We start from the raw sequence: 18843 nt of genomic DNA, 5'->3' as shown, positions 1-18843 counted from the left end.
CAAGATCCTGTCTGATGTTACAAAGTCCACCTCAGTGGATGTTCTGCTGATAAACCTTATCAGGGGGAAACTGCTTCCCTCTGCCCGCCTCTGGATCACCACACGACCTGCAGCAGCCAATCAGATCCCTGCTGACTGTGTGGACATGGTGACAGAGGTCCAAGGGTTCACTGACCCCCAGAAGGAGGAGTACTTCAGGAGGAGGTTCAGAGAGGAGGAGCAGGCCAGCAGGATCATCTCCCACATCAAGACCTCCCGAAGCCTCCACATCATGTGCCACATCCCGGTCTTCTGCTGGATCACTGCTACAGTTCTGGAGAAGGTGTTGAAGAGCAGAGATGGAGGAGAGCTGCCCAAGACCCTGACTCAGATGTACATCCACCACCTGGTGGTCCAGGCCAAAGTCAAGAGGGTCAAGTATGATGGAGGAGCTGCCACAGATCCACACTGGAGTCCAGAGAGCAGGGAGATGATAGAGTCTCTGGGAAAACTGGCTTTTGATCAGCTGCAGAAAGGAAACCTGATCTTCTATGAACCCGACCTGACAGAGTGTGGCATCGATCTCAGAGCAGCCTCAATGTACTCAGGAATGTTCACACAGATCTTTAGAGAGGAGAGTGGCCTGTACCAGGACATGGTGTTCTGCTTCATCCATCTGAGCCTTCAGGAGTTTCTGGCTGCTCTTCATGTCCATCAGACCTTCATCAACTCAGGAATCAACCTGCTGGAAGAGAAACAAACAACCATTCAACAATCCCAACAACAGCCTCAGCTCCACCGTCTCCATCAGAGAGCAGTGGACGAGGCCTTGAAGAGTAGAAATGGACACCTGGACTTGTTCCTCCGCTTCCTCCTGGGTCTTTCACTGGAGACCAATCAGAGTCTCCTTCGAGATCTGTTGACACAGACAGGAAGTAGCTCACAGTCCAAGCAGGAAACAGTCCAGTACATCAAGGAGAAGCTGAATGACAATACGCAATGTCTGTCTCCAGTGAGACGCATCAATCTGTTCCACTGTCTGAATGAACTGAATGATGGTTCTCTGGTGGAGGAGATCCAACAGTCCCTGAGATCAGGAAGTCTCGACACAGATAGACTGTCTCCTGCTCAGTGGTCAGCTCTGGTCTTCATCTTACTGTCATCAGAAGAAGATCTGAAGGAGTTTGACCTGAAGAAATATGATGCTTCACAGCAGGTTCTTCTGAAGCTGCTGCCAGTGGTCAAAGCCTCCAACAAAGCTCTGTACGTACCTCAATATCAAATATGGAGAACTGGATGGGCTCAGTATTAAGCCATGAATATTTTGTAAATGTAAATGAATGTTTGCAGACAATTTTAGAGTTTGTATTTGGACATCAATAGATCAGGGGAGCGGCGGGGCATAACATACAACCGGGATAACTTATGGACTCATTCATTCCCTGAACCATTAACTGTTTATAAAGATGGATGACACTTCTGTGACATCACCCATAGCGCTCTGAAATCCTGGTTTGAGGATGTCTCCATACTGAACATTTGAAACTGGATGTAAATGTGAGTGGTTCAGCCTGTCACATAACCACATCATAAGGTGATTTATGCAAAAATTATGCAAAACTTTAACTCATAATATAAAGTCAACAGAAGATTTATGTGATAATCGGAGTCTCGTCAAGATGACACAGTTGTAGAAACTAGTGACAGAGTTCAGAACATGTTCTGAAACCGGGTACTTTATATGTTTATTTGCACGCTGAAAGTCGGCATTTTTGAATGGGTTCTAATGACACACAGGCTCTTTTTGAAACTAACATCATCGCCCCCTGCTGGAATTTCCACAGTAATACAGCTTTTCTGCACTTCCACATTTTCTGCATTTTTCACCAGCGGAGATTGGCGCTTGCTCTGAACACACATTAAGGCAGACTCCTCAACTTGTGCCGTCCCGTGCTGCCTCTCAGCCAATCACCTGCTCACTCACTCTGAAGGTGCGTTCAGGTAACCCTAAACAGTATGAACCATCAGCCCACCTTAAACTATGTTAATGTCACAGTAGAAATGTTTCAATAAAGATATTATTACCACAAATGTAGGATGAGGAGGAACAAAACATCAAACACATTGAATTGGAGAAAGAGAAGTAGGAGGAGAGGGCAGACAAGACATCACTGATGCCAGGGGTGGATCTAGGATTCTCGGAGATCAGGGGCTTAGCCCTGAGGGTGCAGATGTCGATTTATTTTTTCCAGCATTTTTTGTGCCACACAGACTACACTATCTTTATTTTATTTTATTTATTTTTTTTTACATCAACTTACCACCAATTCAAAGCTGAGAAAGGCACAGAGAACACTTAAAAATCAGACCCTTTAATGATGCAAATGTCTTACCACCAGAAGCCTTGAAGAACATTGTTTTATGGCTCATGTCAACAGAAAGAAAAAAAATATAAAATACAAAAGTTATTCACACTGATCATAAAGTAAAGAAATAACATCCCTTATTTCCTTACTGCAGGCTACCTGTGGTCCAGGCTGGCACCTCTGCTGTCCTTCACTGCTCTGTTCTTCAACCCTGTCCTCAAATCCTGTCTTCAATCCTCCTGTCTCTTCTCTCTTGCTTTCTCCGCACATTTTTTTATGATTTCCTGTTCATTTCCCCCTCACTTTCTCTTTCACTCCTTCCTCTCTTCTGTCTCTGTTACTCTTTAAATACAATATTTCAGAGCTGTTCTCATGTCTTGTCATGCCTTTTTTTGGAATGTTAAATGTGTTTCATCTCCTGTCTTTTCCTCTTCACTCACACATGAACTAAAATAAATAACAATATTTAGAAATAAAACCTATGAAACATAGTGATAAATTGAGTTTAAATATTTGAAATGTTTCTTGATGAGATTAGAAAATTCTCCCTCTTCTTTAAATAAACGAACTGTTTCAAAGGAATACTCCGAAGATTTTGGACCCAAGCCCTATCCCGATCATTTGGAAGGAGTATTTTGTCCACTTTCTCAGTCTGGCTCTGTTTCCTCTTCACCTGCCGTAGTTGAGCTAAACTAACGACGATGTTAACAGCTGTTAGCCAGGCACTGGACCAACGGACACAAAAAAGGTATTTATGGGCTTATCTCACTTTGTAAACAACAGGGTAAGGGCATGGGTTCAAAATCTTCGGAGTATTCTTTTAAACTCCCTTGGATTAGCTGAAAAATACATCATTATTATGTGTTGATTGAACTACCCAAAAGTGTACATTTTAGCTAAAATTAGGACAAGCTTAAACATCTGCATTAGTAATATACACTATAATAATCCAAAAATATCCTATACAATGGCAAAGCACTGACAGGGAGCACTTTTCTGCACAATTGATACTTTAATCATTTTGCTAGTAAAACTTTTCATTCATATTTCATTAAGGGTTTTTTCCTTATCCTGGAATGCAACATTGATCTTGCTGTCTTTCATTTTCAGTGTGGTTGTGTTGTTGTTGGTATTAACGTATAATACTGATAGCCAGCGAGCAAAATCAGTCGGATTTTCACAAACCGGGAGCATCAATCTGTGTAGCAGCTTCTGCTGCTGCTGCTGCAACTATTAATTTACATCTACAAAATATTTATGGCATAATATTGAACCCAAAAAATTGTGTTCATGACAAACATTTATCTGGTTTTCATTGTTGGTTCTTCTTCAGGTTGAGTGACTGTGGTCTGTCAGACAGTAGCTCTGTAGCTCTGTCAGCCATTCTCGGCTCTCAGTCCTCCAGTCTTACTTATCTGGACCTGAGTAACAACCGTCTACAGGATTTAGGAGTTGAACGTCTGTCTGCTGCAATGAGGAATCCACGCTTCTCACTGAAGACTCTCAGGTTCTAACATAATTGTCGAATTTTTTCCACCACTCTCTGTTTTCCTCCTCACATCTGCAGAACATCTGTCAAACACCTCAATGAAACATTAACATCTTGACATTTTCCCCTACTATTATTCAAAAAGTAAAATCACAAAGTACATTTTCCAGTCTCAGTTGCAGAGCAGCAGCTTTCCATCCTCCACTCACTGTGTTTGTGATGCTCCAAGTCAGAGATGTAGAACTGAGTCCATGACAAACATTGATGTGGTTTCCATTGTTGTTTCTTCTTCAGGTTGAGCAGCTGTGGTCTGTCAGAGAGAAGCTGTGGAGCTCTGTCCTCAGTTCTCAGCTCTCAGTCCTCCAGTCTGACACATCTGGACCTGAGTAACAACGACCTGCAGGATTCAGGAGTGAAGCGTCTGTCTCTTGGACTGGAGAGTCCTCACTGTAAACTGGAAGCTCTCAGGTCAGGATCCAGCTGCTGCTTGATCATGTGGAGGATCTTCCTTCTTCCTTCTTGACTTGATGCAGCCATGTTTGTGTCTCCAGTCTGTCAGGGTGTCTGGTCTCAGAGGAAGGCTGTGCTTCTCTGGTCTCAGCTGTGAGATCCAAGTCCTCCCATCTGAGAGAGCTGGACCTGAGCTACAACCATCCAGGAGACTCAGGAGTGAAGGAGCTGTCAGCGGCAGTGGAGGATCCACACTGCTCACTGGAGACTCTCAGGTTCTAACATGACTATTATATAATATTCACAACTCTCTGTTCTCCTCATATCTGCAGAACATCTGTAGGGACATCTCAGTTGAACATTGTGACATGTTGACATTTTCTCCACTGTTATCTGCAAATCCGTACCCATATGGAAAAGATAATGACAAATCCTATCAAGTTTGTATGTTGTTCTCTGGGGAAGTTAAGTCTCACCTTAGAAGGGACGGGGTTGGTGACACAGAGAGGTGTGTGGTGGTGTGCTGTGCTGACATATGGGGAGATATAAGTGAGTGGGGACATATGTGGTTGGAATGTCCTCATGACAGCTGTCAGTGTCTGAGTCAGATTATAGACTGTCAACTCGGCACATGCGCCATCCTCCACTCTTGACAACTTCCAAACTGGTGACCCTGACACCCAAACATGTCTGCGGAGTCAAGTGTTGGTGCAAGAGGCTGTACCTGCTGTTTATGTCACTGCGATAAAGCTGCCCGACTTCTGCCAACATGAACTGTGGTTCCAGCATATTGAGGTCCAGTTCCAGCTAAGAGGCATCAGACAAGGCAGCAGACAAGAATAGGTACTTCTGTGTGGCCGTGGCTCTGGATTTGGCCATCACATGCTGAATGATGGGGTTCTTGGATCCACCAGCCCAAAATAGGTAGTCTTCAACTGTTTCAGCTGTCAGATGGTGAACAACTTCAAGCAGAGCTCCTACTGTCTGTCGATGGTTTGGGAGGCAGCAAAGCCACATAACCGATGGCGAACATGTGGTGGAATCACGTGATGCCTTGTTCCTCATCATCCAGCTGTTCCTGCTTTAGCTGCCACCTCAGGTGCAGACTGCTCTGGCCAACTTGCCTTTGGTGCGCACTATGAATAGGTACTTATAGATAGAACAAGGTCTGGTGGAGGTGGATGACACGATCCTGCTCGCTGCACGCCAACTTGGAGTGCATGCTGTGTTGACCGCTGGTACCACAACACCAGCCAGAGGAGGAAGCACCTGCTGTGGTTACCTTGGTGAGGGATTGGTATCAGGAAAACAGCATACTGTTTTCTCCACCGGCAGTTCAGATTCCAGGCCAAGCGCCACACGCCACCATGCGCTTTTCCAGTGCAGGAAAATGGCAGACAGGGCACTCAATTGTGGCTGTGAGTGCTGGGATTAAGAATAAACTGCTTCTATCTCCCAGACAATCTCAATTATTGAAAAGTTCTCACTAATATCTGACTACTCCATCAACTGGTCTAAGACTACAGCCATGCCTATAAACTGTGACTTACAAAGTATACCTAATGCTACAATCCAGTCTGGAAACATCAGATATTTAGGTATAAACATATCTCCCAGGATATCAGAATTGTCAAAACTAAATTGTGTTCTGTTACTGAAATCAATAGAAGATGACCTCATATGGTGGAGACGCTTGCCTGTATCTGTTATGGGGAGGGTTGCCACCATTAAAATGATTATTTTGCCTAAGGTTAACTGCCTCTTCTTAATGATACCAACCAAACCATCCCTTGGTTGGTTCAAATCACTGGACTCATATATATCCAAATTTCTCTGGAAAAATAAACCATCACGTATCAGTTTGAAGACTTTACAACAGACTAAAGACAGAGGTGGACTAGACTTGCCTAACTTCAGTAATTACTTCCTAGCCGGCAAGCTGCAATATATCTCCAAATGGCTTAAACCTAATAATCAAGATGAGCCATGGCTGGATGTGGAGGAAGCATTATGTGAGGATCTAGTCATCTCTGACCTGTCATTCATCAGTCCCACTATCAAATCCCATCGGTGTTTTTAAAGGGTGTGCGCTCATAACAAACTTCCATTTTTCATCTGCTCTGGTGGTGAGTGTGTGTGTGTGTGTGTGTGTGTGTGTGTGTGTGTGTGTGTGTGTGTGTGTGTTGGGAGGCTCGGGGGGTGGCAATCTTGGTAAAGACTTGGTATTTTAAGTTATTAGAAATCATATTTGATGAATTGTAAAATAATTTTTGTAAGTCCCTGTCCCCGGCTAGGGGCAGGATGATCATTACAGAGTACTTTTAAATTCATTATTGTATTTTGCGCATAATGCGATTAATCGTGCTTAATCGCAGAAAAATTATGCGATTAATCGCGATTAAGAACATTAATCAATGCCCAGCATTATTAAAAATATAACTAAGATTGGTTTTACCATCTTAAGAATATAGCCAGAGTCTACCAGTTTCTCTCTCAGGCCAGCAGCTGGTGCTAGTGCAGCATTTATCTCATGTCGGTTAGCTTGCTGTAATGCCTTGCTGTTTGTACTTCCAAAAAAGTATCTCAAATCTCCAATTACTACAAAATTCAGCCACATGTGTGCTGACGAGGACCAGGGGGTCGGACCCACATTACAGCAGTTTTAAAGTTGCGTCATTGGCTCCGTGTCAGCTTCAGGATCGATTTTAAGGTTCTCTTGTTAGCTTTTAAATGTATTAACGTTTTTGTTCCTTCTTATTTACCTAATTTGTTTTCACCACATCGACCCTTGCGGGTCCTGAGGTCGTCTGACAGTGGCTTACTGCATTCCCCAAAAGTCAGAACCAAGACCCTCAGTGAGGTGGCCTTGAGCCATTACAGCCTTCGCCTGTGGAACAGCCTGCCGGAGAACCTCAGGACCACACAGACTGTTGATATTTTTAAAGATAGGTTAAATACCAGCCTTTCCCTCGTGATTGTTCTGATAATTCGGCTTAGTTCAATATGACAAATAATGAGGAATGGACCGTGTTTCACCGCTAAAAGCACCGTGGCCTATGTGCTTTTTTGACACTCAGCTGGAGGGCAGTGTGTGTGTGAGTGTGAGTGTGTGTGTGTGTGTGTGTGTGTGTGTGTGTGTGTGTGTGTGTGTGTGTGCGTTTATCGTTAACGCCTGATAAAATGTTTGCCGTTGTTATGGAAGCAGTGCTTTAATGTGCCCAGCCCTAAAATAAATAATATATAATTAAAGAAGTAACGAGCTTTTGGGGATAATGTAAGGAGTAGAAAGTACCAATATTCGGATTCAAAATGTAGGGAGTGAAAGTAAAAAGTTGTCAGAAAAATAAATACTTCTAAAAGTAAAAAGTACCTGAAAATTTTACTTCAGTACAGTAACTTGCCATCACTGCTTATTTTGGAACACGTATCGCGTTTCCATCCGGCACCCGATCTGCTTCTGTCTGAATTGACGCGGTAGGGCTCTGGTGTCCGGAAAAATAGGATGCTTGCGGAAAGTGTCCAGAGCTCCGCAAGGGCTCCGGAACCAGTGTGAGCCACAGTATTGATTTTAATGACTACGAATTAGCTGTGGTGTCCGTTCTGCAGCCGGAACGCATCCAGTGTAAACCCTGCTTACAGATGCTTAAATGCCCAGGACACAACCTGATGCCTATTCCATGCCCCTACTACAGGTGATCCTGGAGTCCGTGCAGGTATTTCAGCTCACATTACTGTTGTACGAATAAACCATTAGTAGGGCAAAACTAACCTGTCTCATGACGGTCTGAACCCAGTTCACGTCCCCCTATTAGTGAGTGAACAATCCACTCCTTTCCTCCTTTCCATCCTCCACTCACTGTGTTTGTGATGCTCCAAGTCAGAGATGTAGAACTGAGTCCATGACAAACATTGATGTGGTTTTCATTGTTGCTTCTTCTTCAGGTTGAGCTGCTGTGGTCTGTCAGAGAGAAGCTGTGGAGCTCTGTCCTCAGTTCTCAGCTCTCAGTCCTCCAGTCTGACACATCTGGACCTGAGTAACAACGACCTGCAGGATTCAGGAGTGGAGCGTCTGTCTCTTGGACTGGAGAGTCCTCACTGTAAACTGGAAGCTCTCAGGTCAGGATCCAGCTGCTGCTTGATCATGTGGAGGATCTTCCTTCTTCCTTCTTGACTTGATGCAGCCATGTTTGTGTCTCCAGTCTGTCAGGGTGTCTGGTCTCAGAGGAAGGCTGTGCTTCTCTGGTCTCAGCTGTGAGATCCAAGTCCTCCCGTCTGAGAGAGCTGGACCTGAGCTACAACCATCCAGGAGACTCAGGAGTGAAGGAGCTGTCAGCGGCAGTGGAGGATCCACACTGCTCACTGGAGACTCTCAGGTATGGACACACAACAGGAGCTCATGGGCTTGTGTCTTGACCAATGCCCTGTCTTCCTGTCTGACTGTCTCTCTTCCTGCAGGGTGGACCATGGTGGACAGCAGAGGCTCAAACCTGGACTGAGGAAGTGTAAGTTGGACTCATCACTGTCCGTTTGTCTTTCAGTCAAAGCTTTGGATTCATTCAAACATTACTGATAAGAGAAGCCTGACAAAAAGTGTCCTCATCAAACTTTCTCTCCATCAACAACATGTCAGGAAGTCCACAAACAACAAATCCATCACACGTGTCACATCAGGACTGAACTCTTTTTCTCTCCATCAGATTTCTGTCAACTTCAACTGGATGAAAACTCAATGAGCAGAAAGCTCAAACTGTCCAACAACAACAGGAAGGTGACACTTGTGGAGGAAGAGCAGCCGTATCCTGATCATCCTCACAGATTTGATGTCTGTCCTCAGCTGCTGTGTAGAAATGATCTGAGTGGTCGATGTTACTGGGAGGTCGAGTGGAGCGGATATGTTTACATGTCAGTGAGTTACAGAGGAATCAGAAGGAAAGGATACAGTGATGAGTGTTTGCTTGGATGGAATCGTCAGTCCTGGAGTCTGGAGTGCTCTGGTGGAGGCTACTGTGTCTGGCACAGTCACGGAACACCCCTCTCCTCCTCCTCCTCCTCCTCCTCCTCCTCCTCCTCCTCCTCCTCCTCCTCCTCCCCCTCTGGTAGAGTAGGAGTGTATGTGGACTGTCCTGCTGGCTCTCTGTCCTTCTTCAGAGTCTCCTCTGACTCTCTGATCCTCCTCTACACCTTCAACACCACATTCACTCAACCTCTATGTGCTGGATTTGGATTCTGGTCCGGTTCAGTGAGTCTGTGTCCTCTGTAGGAGGGACGTCTCTGTCTCTGACAGCAGGAATGAGGAGGAGCCTGTCAGAAGGTGGGAGGGAATTATCAAAAAGGAGTTCCACTAAAGATGTGATTTCTTCTTTGTTCCATCTTGCATTGTTTTGTTGTCTCATTGCTGTCGTCTTTCTTGAAATGTTCAGTCTTAAAGTAATAAAGGTAAATAATTGACAAGTCAAACACTCTTTCTCACTGTTACTTTTTGTGCTGAATTATATTTGTGTTATGTGCTAACACATTGCTAATGACAGAAAACAATCTTAACATAATGCTAACAACATAACTTAGTGTTTATACGAGGGTAACACACTAATAGTGATGCCAACACAGTGGTAACATTAACATGGTGCTAATTCTACATTAAAAGAAGGCTAAAATGATGCCAATACAATAACAATGAAGCTTAAACTATGCTAATCAATGCCCCCCCCCACCCCCAATTTTTCTTGTCTGAGCATATAATGAAACTCCCTGACAATTCCTTTGAAAACTGAACGTCATCAAACGTGGCCACACCAGTATCGCCACTGTCCAGAACCTGAGACCAGAAGTTACATGGCTTAGAATGAAGAATGAAATTACAGCAGTAATTTCTGTTACTTTATTTATTTTTAAATTTTTATTTAGAAATATTAAAAAGATTTCAACATACAAGAAAACAACATAATTCTGAAAGAGAGATTGGTTAGCTGCCTGTTTGAACACTCGTTATCGAGATTTGGTCTATTATTTTATATATTGTATTATCTGCTTTTTGTTTTTGCAGTTTACTTACAAGTAATTTGGCAAACCTCGGACCCGATTCATACTTTTTTTTTTCATGTAGATCATCTTTTTTCCATATTTCCAGTTGATACATGGCATTGATTCGGTTTCTTAAAAATTTTCAATTTAATGTGAAGCTCTGGATTCAAGTCTACTTTGTGTTTTTTTAACTCAAGTTTGTTTTTTAGCTCTTTGTTTAGTTCCTGTACTTTAGATTGCCTCTCTCTCTTTTTATGTGAACAAAAAGATAGAATTTTGCCCCTCATATATACTTTTAATGTATCCCATACAATTTCTTGGCCCCTGCCCCATTACGATTTCAGATCATCTTTGCAGGTTGGAGCCTTGCTGTGGACCTTTTTTTTTTAAACAGTTTCCACCACAGGTTTTCAATTGGGTTGAGATCTGGGCTATTTGCTGGCCATGACATTGACTGGATACGTCTTTCTCCAAGGAATGCTTTCACAGTTTTTGCTCTGTGGCATGATGCATTGTCATCTTGGAAAATGATTTCATCATCCCAAAACATTTTTTGAATTGAAGGGATAAGAAAGCTGTCCAAAATGTCAATGTAAACTTGTGCATTTAGCCATCTCCCCAAGTGCCTTTGCCGGACATGCAGCCCCGTATCATCAAGGACTGTGGGAATTCTGATGTTTTCTTTAGGCAGTCCTCTTTGTAAATCTCACTGGAATCTCACCAAACAAAAGTTCCAGCATCATCACCTTGTCCAATGCAAATTCGTGACTCAGCACTGAAGAGAACCTTCGTCCAGTCATCCACAGTCCATGATTGCCTCTCTTTAGCCCATTGCAGTCTTGTTCTTTTCTGTTTAAGCGTCAATAATGGTTTCTTTTAAGCTTTCCTGCATGAAAATCCCATTTCCTTTCAGCGATTTTGCACAGTTCTGTCACATACATTGACTCCAACTTCCTCCCATTTCTTCTTCATTTGTCTTGTTGTGCATTTTCTGTTTTCAAGACAAACGGCCTTTAGTTGCCTGTCTTGACGCTTACCATAAATCCTCTAATAATGACCTGTATTCCATTAAAAGCCCGTCTCCTTTAATGACCGGGTGCGTCTTTGAAGAAACCTCATAAAAGCCGCCTCCCAATATAAGCCTGTTTTTTTTTTTTTTTTTTGTGGCTTTTTTATTTTTCTGTTTTTCTGTGAAGCGCTATGGCGCTGTACTGACAGTAGTCTGTGCTACAGCGCCAGTCCTCCTTGTATGTGTGTATTGCACGCGTCCGGTAAAAATGGCAGAGGGACAGAAAACATTAAACTCGATGTTGAGATTACATTTTTTTTCACATCGATTGAAAAAATAAAATCGAATTATTCGAATTAATGCAATACGTCCCCTAGCTCTGAACTGCACTGCTGTTTATTACTGTTTTAGTGCGGTTGGATACTTGTTTTCAATAAATGAGCTCAGTACATTTTACTGGCTTCAAACTGACACAAAAGATCTTTCTGCTCTTTTTGAAAATTTTAAAATATAATCTCTATTATACATGCCTCCTTCCATTAAAAGTCTGCTGCCAGCTACACTTGAGACAAATAAAAGCCCCGGCTACTATAAGAGGATTTACAGTAGATGTCTTCCTTGGTCTACCAGTACGCTGGACTTTAACAACCTTCCCATGCTGTTTGTCCTTGATCCTGTTCTTCAATACAACTGACTGTGACCAGAACACATCTTTTAATGTTTAGAGTTACCTTCTTCAAGAAGTTGATTATCCTGTATTTGGTCTCAAGAGACATCTCTCTTGTTGGAGCTTTGATTCTTGCCAATCCACTTGGTCCAGCAGCCCTCCAAGGTGTGATACCTGTTTTTAACTGTTGACTAATGAGCAGATGTTATAATCTGCGGCAAGTGCCGAACTAATACTAGGACGACCAGGTTTCATCATTGTATGTATCAGACCATAGAGGAGTCATTTGACCCAGACGGGTGGGGTATGTGGGGGTAAGCCGACCTTTTGTTATGTTATATGGATCCTCTATCACTGATATTCCTTGATGTTGTTCTGTATTGTCTGTGCCTGCAGCTGTGATTGCCTCATTTACATGACAGGAGACAAAGGTAGACTTCTTGGCACCACCTGAGCACTGGTCGTCATGTACATTGACATCTCCATTCACACGCCTTTTCACATAACAAAAGCTGGCTTATCACATTCTGGGTCAAATGACTCATCTCCTGTCTGGTACTGGGATAGGGACAAACGACCCCTATCTTGTCCTCCTACTTTAAGGAAAGGAACTTGACTGGGTGTGTCCTTATTTTCTTATCAAAATGGAGTGATTCCAAAATTTTTTCCTCAGAATTGAATGATTCCATATTTATTTCCCTGCACTTGCTCTATAATTTTTGCTAGGGTTTGTAGAACATTAAGGGGACCCAGTGTAGCCTGAAAGTTTCAGATCAGAACATGAACTAACTCTACACTTCAATGTCCCCTAAAGCTGTGATCCACACACACAATAGATGCAATCTGATGTTGATAGAAAACCAAAACAACAACAACAAAACCTGGCAGTAACAGTCAGTGTGGCGTCACTTCAGGTTGATTCCGGAACACCATGGTGGCCAACAACACTCACTGGAGAGCAAGAGCAGGAATGGAGGAGCTGCCCTGAGCCAGGCTGCTCCACCCAGCTCCACCCTGCACCTCCCTTTGCCACACTCCACCATCCAGCAGCACCCTGCACCGCACACCACCATGCAGCACCACTCACTGTAATACCACACCACACACTCCCACACAGCACCACCATGTGCCACGTTCTGCCACCCAGCACATAACTCCATCACCCAGCACCACCCATCAATGAGCTTCACCACAGAATGCCTGCCACCCTGCACCACGCTCCTCCACCCAGCAACATGCTCAACCACCTAACCCTGCACCAGGTTCCACCACAGAGCAGCCACTCAGCACCAACCTGCACCATCAAGGGGAGGAACACCACATCCACATCAGTGCACAAGAAGCAGAGGCCCAACCAGCCCAAACCAGCTCGAGTGATGTGTGGGCCAATGGATTGAAGAAGTCACTCCGCCTGCTAACGGAAGACTTGATAAATACACACGCATTAGATGAGACTTCACCTTGTCGCTCTGACTCTGTCAGTGAGAGCTGCTCTCGGACAGACTGGGGACACAGAGGACCAGAATTCTGTTTGGAGGCTTCACGCAAAAAATTTGTAATCAGCGTTGGAGATCTGCATTAGGACTCTTTATTTCTGCACTCAATTTGGGATCCAAGAAAGAAGCCCGACCCAGACGCGGAGGGAAGAAAACTCCATCCTCGACACAGGCAGAGCTTCAGCTCCCTCCACAGTTGTTCAGAAGCGACACTGAGGGAAAACTCTTCAGTGGATTCAGTGATGTGGAATGAGATCAGGAGCTTGGTGAACCTGCTGATGGGACTTGTGTGTTAATTTCGCCTGTACAGCCTCCCAGGTTTGTTTTTGATGCTGTTCTGTCACTAAATAACTGTGAACGTGTTTCATCGACATACCAGACACTGAGACTAACTCAGCCTGTTGTTCTTTGTGTTGTTGTGAAGTGGAATAACTTACCTCTCCAAATTACAAAGTCCATTCTTCGTCTTGATTTTTGTGAAACCTTCAAACCAATAGGAGTTATTTTTGAGCGAGACTTATGTATGTTTTGTTCTTCTTCATGCATGTCACATCATTTTTAAACTGATGTAACATGTTCAATTAAACAATTACAAAATATAATATTTACTAGTGATCCACCTGTCATTGGCTGGGCCAATTATCGGCACCAATATTCGGCATTTTTATGCATATCGGCATCAGCCTTTTTTTTTTTTTTTTTTTATCTGACGGCCAATAAGAAATCAACATGAAATGGAATTATTTTGACTCAGATGCAGCCACGTCTCTCTCCAGAGTCACTCCTAAGCCTCCAGCATTGTGCTGCCTTCAGTATCATCTCATTGGTTACAGTTGGAGGGGTTGGAGGTGCTCCGCTGCTCCCTGCCCGCCGGTGCTCCTTGCCCGCCGCTTCATCACTCGTCGCTTGTCACTCGAGTTGAAATAATTGAACTTTTCAAGCGAATTCGCGCCAGGACAGCCTTTCAGCATGGAGGTCATCGCGGACGTGCTGACATAGGGCATGTAGGGCTACGACCACGCAAAACAGTTGTTGACATGATGTCGCGGCGTGTGGTGTGTGGTGTGCGCGATTTCATTTGTTCACCGCTGCTGGTGGAAACAGCCTGAAGTAGCGCTGGAACCGGCTGTCGTCCAGGTGCAGCTCCTGCAGAAGTCGGTGGAACTCACCGAGCTCATACCACCTCTGTAGGGTAGTATGCATCCAGAAGCGATGCCGGCGCCTCACACACAGCCGACGCTGACTCCTCCATGCTAAATACATGCTGACATGCCAAATACAGAGCAGCGATGGTGGTAGTCGGAGCCATTTCAAGCTCAATCTTTACGTGTTGCACTTTTGATATTCATAAAAACAACGGAGAGTGCTGAACAGTGAAAACAGTCATAAAAACAAAAAAGAGCAAAAACCGCACCATCGATCAGTATGCACACACACACACACACACACACAGCCTTGTGCACACAGTACTGTGGGACAAACATCAGAAGAATCCTGCCCGCTGCTGCTGTGCAGGAGACGGCGATGAGGAGGGGTGTGACGTTTCTGCAGGATGGTTTCTTTTGCATATTTGTAGGAGTGATAAAACTCGAGCGTCCAGCGCAGCACAATTCAATTTGTCGCACAAATGCAGTCACTTTCAATGCACCCGGTGGGAACACGGCATTATACAGCATTTTTACACTGTCGATCACGTTCATCCATTTACACACACATCACATCAGTGGAGGTGTCTGCCATGCAACGCGCTCAATCCCCTGGGAAGAGTTTGGGGTTTAGCGTCTTCCTCAAGGACACTTCCACATCTGTACAGGGGTAGAATGTGAGAAGACAACTCTTCCAATGAAGCTACAGTTGATCCATTGGGTTGTGCCAGAAAGAAAACGACTCCGATCTGCTGGATGACTTCAAAAGGTAGGACATTGCTCCTTTATTCTTCGATCACTTGGCGGTGTTCATGCATCCAAATTTAAGGTGCACTTTTTTTTCTGATGTTGCTTTCCAATGTTTTCATACAACTGATTGTGTATACATTAGTAGAATGTGCAAGTGATTTGACACATGAGTGTGCACACTTATGGTTATCTGTGCTGTGCTGGAAATGCAAGAAAATGAGAGATACAATTTCTGTAACAGACATTGAATTATTGTAGTGTTTAGTTGTCTTCGTGAAGCCAGCCTTGAGGTTCAGTAGTTAACCTGCTGTTACTTATTGCCGTGTGCATACTGTTTTTCGTATGTAAATGTGCAAGAGATTTCATGCATGAGTGTGCACACGTTGGGTAATCTCAATGGTGTCAGACTAGTGAGAAATTAAATCGGTTGCATTACTTACGAGAATAGTTTGGACATTTTATTCTTTGTTGTGTTGATGCATCCAGCCTTGAGGTGCAGCTGCTTTGTTCTGTTGTTGCTCTCCATCAGGGGTGATTACTCTGCAATGTTTGCATATAATTGTGCAGCCAACATGCATGCGATTTCATGATTGTGTAACTAGACTACACTTACTCAACACTTTCAACTGTCAATCACATTCACCCATTCACATATGCACACGCACATGCGACCCCAGCCCTGATCCAACACATGGTGCTGTCCAAGGTGCTGAATTAAGATCTGAATACAGACACTAGATACTTTATGTGCATTTATACTAGGGTTGCACCGATACCGATACTAGTATCGGCAGTGGCCCCGATACCGCACTGAAACGCCGGTATCGGCGAGTACTCACAAATAACATGCCGATGCCATTTTCCGACTTTCATATTGCACTTGAACGCACCGCCGTATGAATTCATTCTTCGACATTCATGCTGTGTGATCTGTGTTTTCAGCGAATGATAGCAATGATTTTACATCCCAGTGAGGATGCAGTTCTTGTTACAGAACGTGGATCTGAGTCTGAAGAGTAGAAAAGGAGTTTTATTAGTATCATGAGTCTTTGTGAGATGAAGCTAGTCTCCAGCCGCTGGAGCAGACTGAGTCTGGAGTTTAACTAAGTTCCCCGGTGAAGTCAAGAAAGTTGCTGGGGCTTCAGGAGCAGGTCCGGCGGAGCAGGCTGACCGCCACATTCCACATAAAGTGTGTCGTTCCGCTCTGCCGTCCGCAGTAAATACGTTGCTATTTTAATCAATCAGTATCCTCTGCGCTGCGCTTTCTGTATGAACCGCGCAGCCGCGGTAGTCAGGAGCCTGCAGTGTGGTGAGTCCCGGTCGATGGTAACATAAAGAGGCCGTAGTGCAACCACTGGAACACAAGCTGCCGAAAAACAACAAAGAAGGATCCCACAATGGCGTTGCTTAATTCGCCTTATTGTTTTATTACGGACTTACTTTTGTAGCATCTTTGATGTATTTCTTATTTATTAACCGGTATATTGAGTTCTGTGAGTTCCTATGTTTTCAAGTAACCTGAATGCACCGCTGTGGCCTGAGTGGCTGAGAGGGAGCAGGGGGCGGGACCAGGAAGCCAGCATGTGTGCGTGTTGGAAATACGGAGAGAGAGCCGCCTCTTAGCTGTTTTTTTTTTCTTAAAGAGCAACTAACCCCCTTGACAGAGATTTACTCCGCCACCCTCAGAATTTGAAAAGAGGCGGGCTCGGCGGATAGGAAGTGGGAGGAGGGGGAGGGGGGGGGCGGGGGGGGGGGGCTGAGTTGTTGTGACAGCGCACGCTGGCACCGAGCGAGTCCGAGCGGTGACGGGCAGTGCGGTGCTCACTCGGAACACAGAGCGTCGGGGCCCCCGGGGGGCTCGTGGGTTTTCATAACCCACCAACCCTACGTAAATTACACCTGTGAACTACGCGAAATGATCTAACCAACTAACTCTAATGCTAAAATGATGCTAATGCTAAAACAATGCTAATCTAATAATCGCTATGAATAAGATCACTCGCTCTGGTCTGACTCAGGAGGCTGGTTATAGGGGAGGCATCTGCTTATATAGGGCTGTACTCAATGACGTACGATGGATGCAGGGGCGTGGGCGAAACGTGCGTTGGATGCCATCATCCAGCCAATCACAAAACTCAAATGTAGTAAACGCTGTTAAACCACTTGGGGCGGTAGTAAGACGGTTTTTGTCACAAAAATAGGATTTTAAACAAGTTTGCACTAAATTGTAAATTTAATGTTAGAAACGAGTAGACAACAATATAACAATATAAGACATGCATTCATACAGTTTATCAGCAAAAAAAAAAAGGTGATTTGGGGGTTAGTTGCTCTTTAAGACTGTTGTTTTGAGACTCAGTCCGGATAAACGTGGATGGATGGATGGATGGATGGATGTTGTTTTGCTGTAGTTTTGACGTGGTTTCAACCACAGTAAGTTCTGAAGCTTAATAAACTCGCATTAAGAATCCAAACTTGTCTTCCTTTCATGCTGCTGGATGTTACATTATCATATTCCGGTGCGTCTTGTGGCCCAAAAAATACGGGATGTAGTAAATGGGGAGGACAGAAACGAGGAGAAGGAGGAAAAACAGCAACACTGCCCCCACGTGGTGGCCGAGGCAGAGGACATGACAGTTCTTGACAATTAAGCGTGGTATCGGCAGGGTATTGGGATCGGCCGATGCTACACAGCCAGGTATCGCCAATGGTATCGGCGACCAAAAAATGGTATCGGTGCAATCCTAATTTATACAACCAAAAATACAAGCATCAACACATGCACACTCATACACGGACCACACGGACACACACACACACACACACACATACACATAAAGACACATGAACACATGAAAACATGGTGCTGCCAAGGGTCCTGAATCAAGATGTGAATACAGATACTAGATACTTTTTGTACATTAACACACAAAAAAAGTATAAACATGAATGAACACACACACACACACACCACACACACCACACACACACACACACACCACACACACACACACACACACACACACACACACACACACACACACACACAGGTTTAATAAACTCTCTCAAAGGCTCTACTAGTGTTCTGCTGCACATTTGAGCCCTTGCTTTCGTGACGAGAAAAGGTGTTTTTAGCTGCTGTGCTCCAGAGTGTGCCGCGTTCCTCCACTACGAACAGAAAAATTGACTGATTCAGCCTCACCTAGTCTTCAGTGGTCCAAGGCTCACCAGGACCACCTGGGGTTCCAGCACCACTGAGGTACTGACCTCAGGTCAGCAGCTCCTGCAGCAGAGCCAGTGATTAGTGGAGTCACATAACAGTGAGTGGAACACAGAGTCCAGCTTCAGCTGAGAGAGTTGATGTGTTGTGTGAACTCTGTGTCTGTTCATCTGCTTTGGTTTGTGGTGAAAAGCAGAAGTCAGACCATGTGAGAAATACACTGAGCTCACTTCCTGTTTCCTCCCTTGGAC

At 44.4% G+C, this 18843-nt stretch overlaps 3 protein-coding genes across 3 annotated transcripts in view; 1 reads left to right on the top strand and 2 right to left on the bottom strand.

Moving 5' to 3' along the window:
• The window catches only part of LOC115382181 (NACHT, LRR and PYD domains-containing protein 12-like), a 73230-nt gene extending 64518 nt beyond the window's left edge, over positions 1-8712 (top strand). The window contains exons 10-12 of the mRNA XM_030083868.1: positions 4386-4559; positions 8227-8400; positions 8484-8712. Of these exons, the coding sequence (XP_029939728.1) occupies positions 4386-4559; positions 8227-8400; positions 8484-8697 (562 nt within the window). The 3' untranslated portion in view covers positions 8698-8712. The remainder of the gene's footprint in view (positions 1-4385; positions 4560-8226; positions 8401-8483) is intronic.
• Positions 1-18843, bottom strand: part of LOC115382176 (NACHT, LRR and PYD domains-containing protein 3-like) — a 1518151-nt gene that overhangs the window by 933816 nt on the left and 565492 nt on the right. The window lies entirely within an intron of this gene.
• The window catches only part of LOC115382197 (NLR family CARD domain-containing protein 3-like), a gene marked incomplete at its 3' end in the record, with an annotated part of 1183065 nt that overhangs the window by 1072245 nt on the left and 91977 nt on the right, over positions 1-18843 (bottom strand).

Source organism: Salarias fasciatus, chromosome 23 (assembly GCF_902148845.1).
Source record: "Salarias fasciatus chromosome 23, fSalaFa1.1, whole genome shotgun sequence".
In the NCBI taxonomy this organism is placed as follows: Eukaryota; Metazoa; Chordata; class Actinopteri; order Blenniiformes; family Blenniidae; genus Salarias; species Salarias fasciatus.
This window is presented reverse-complemented; position numbering and strand designations above follow the sequence as displayed.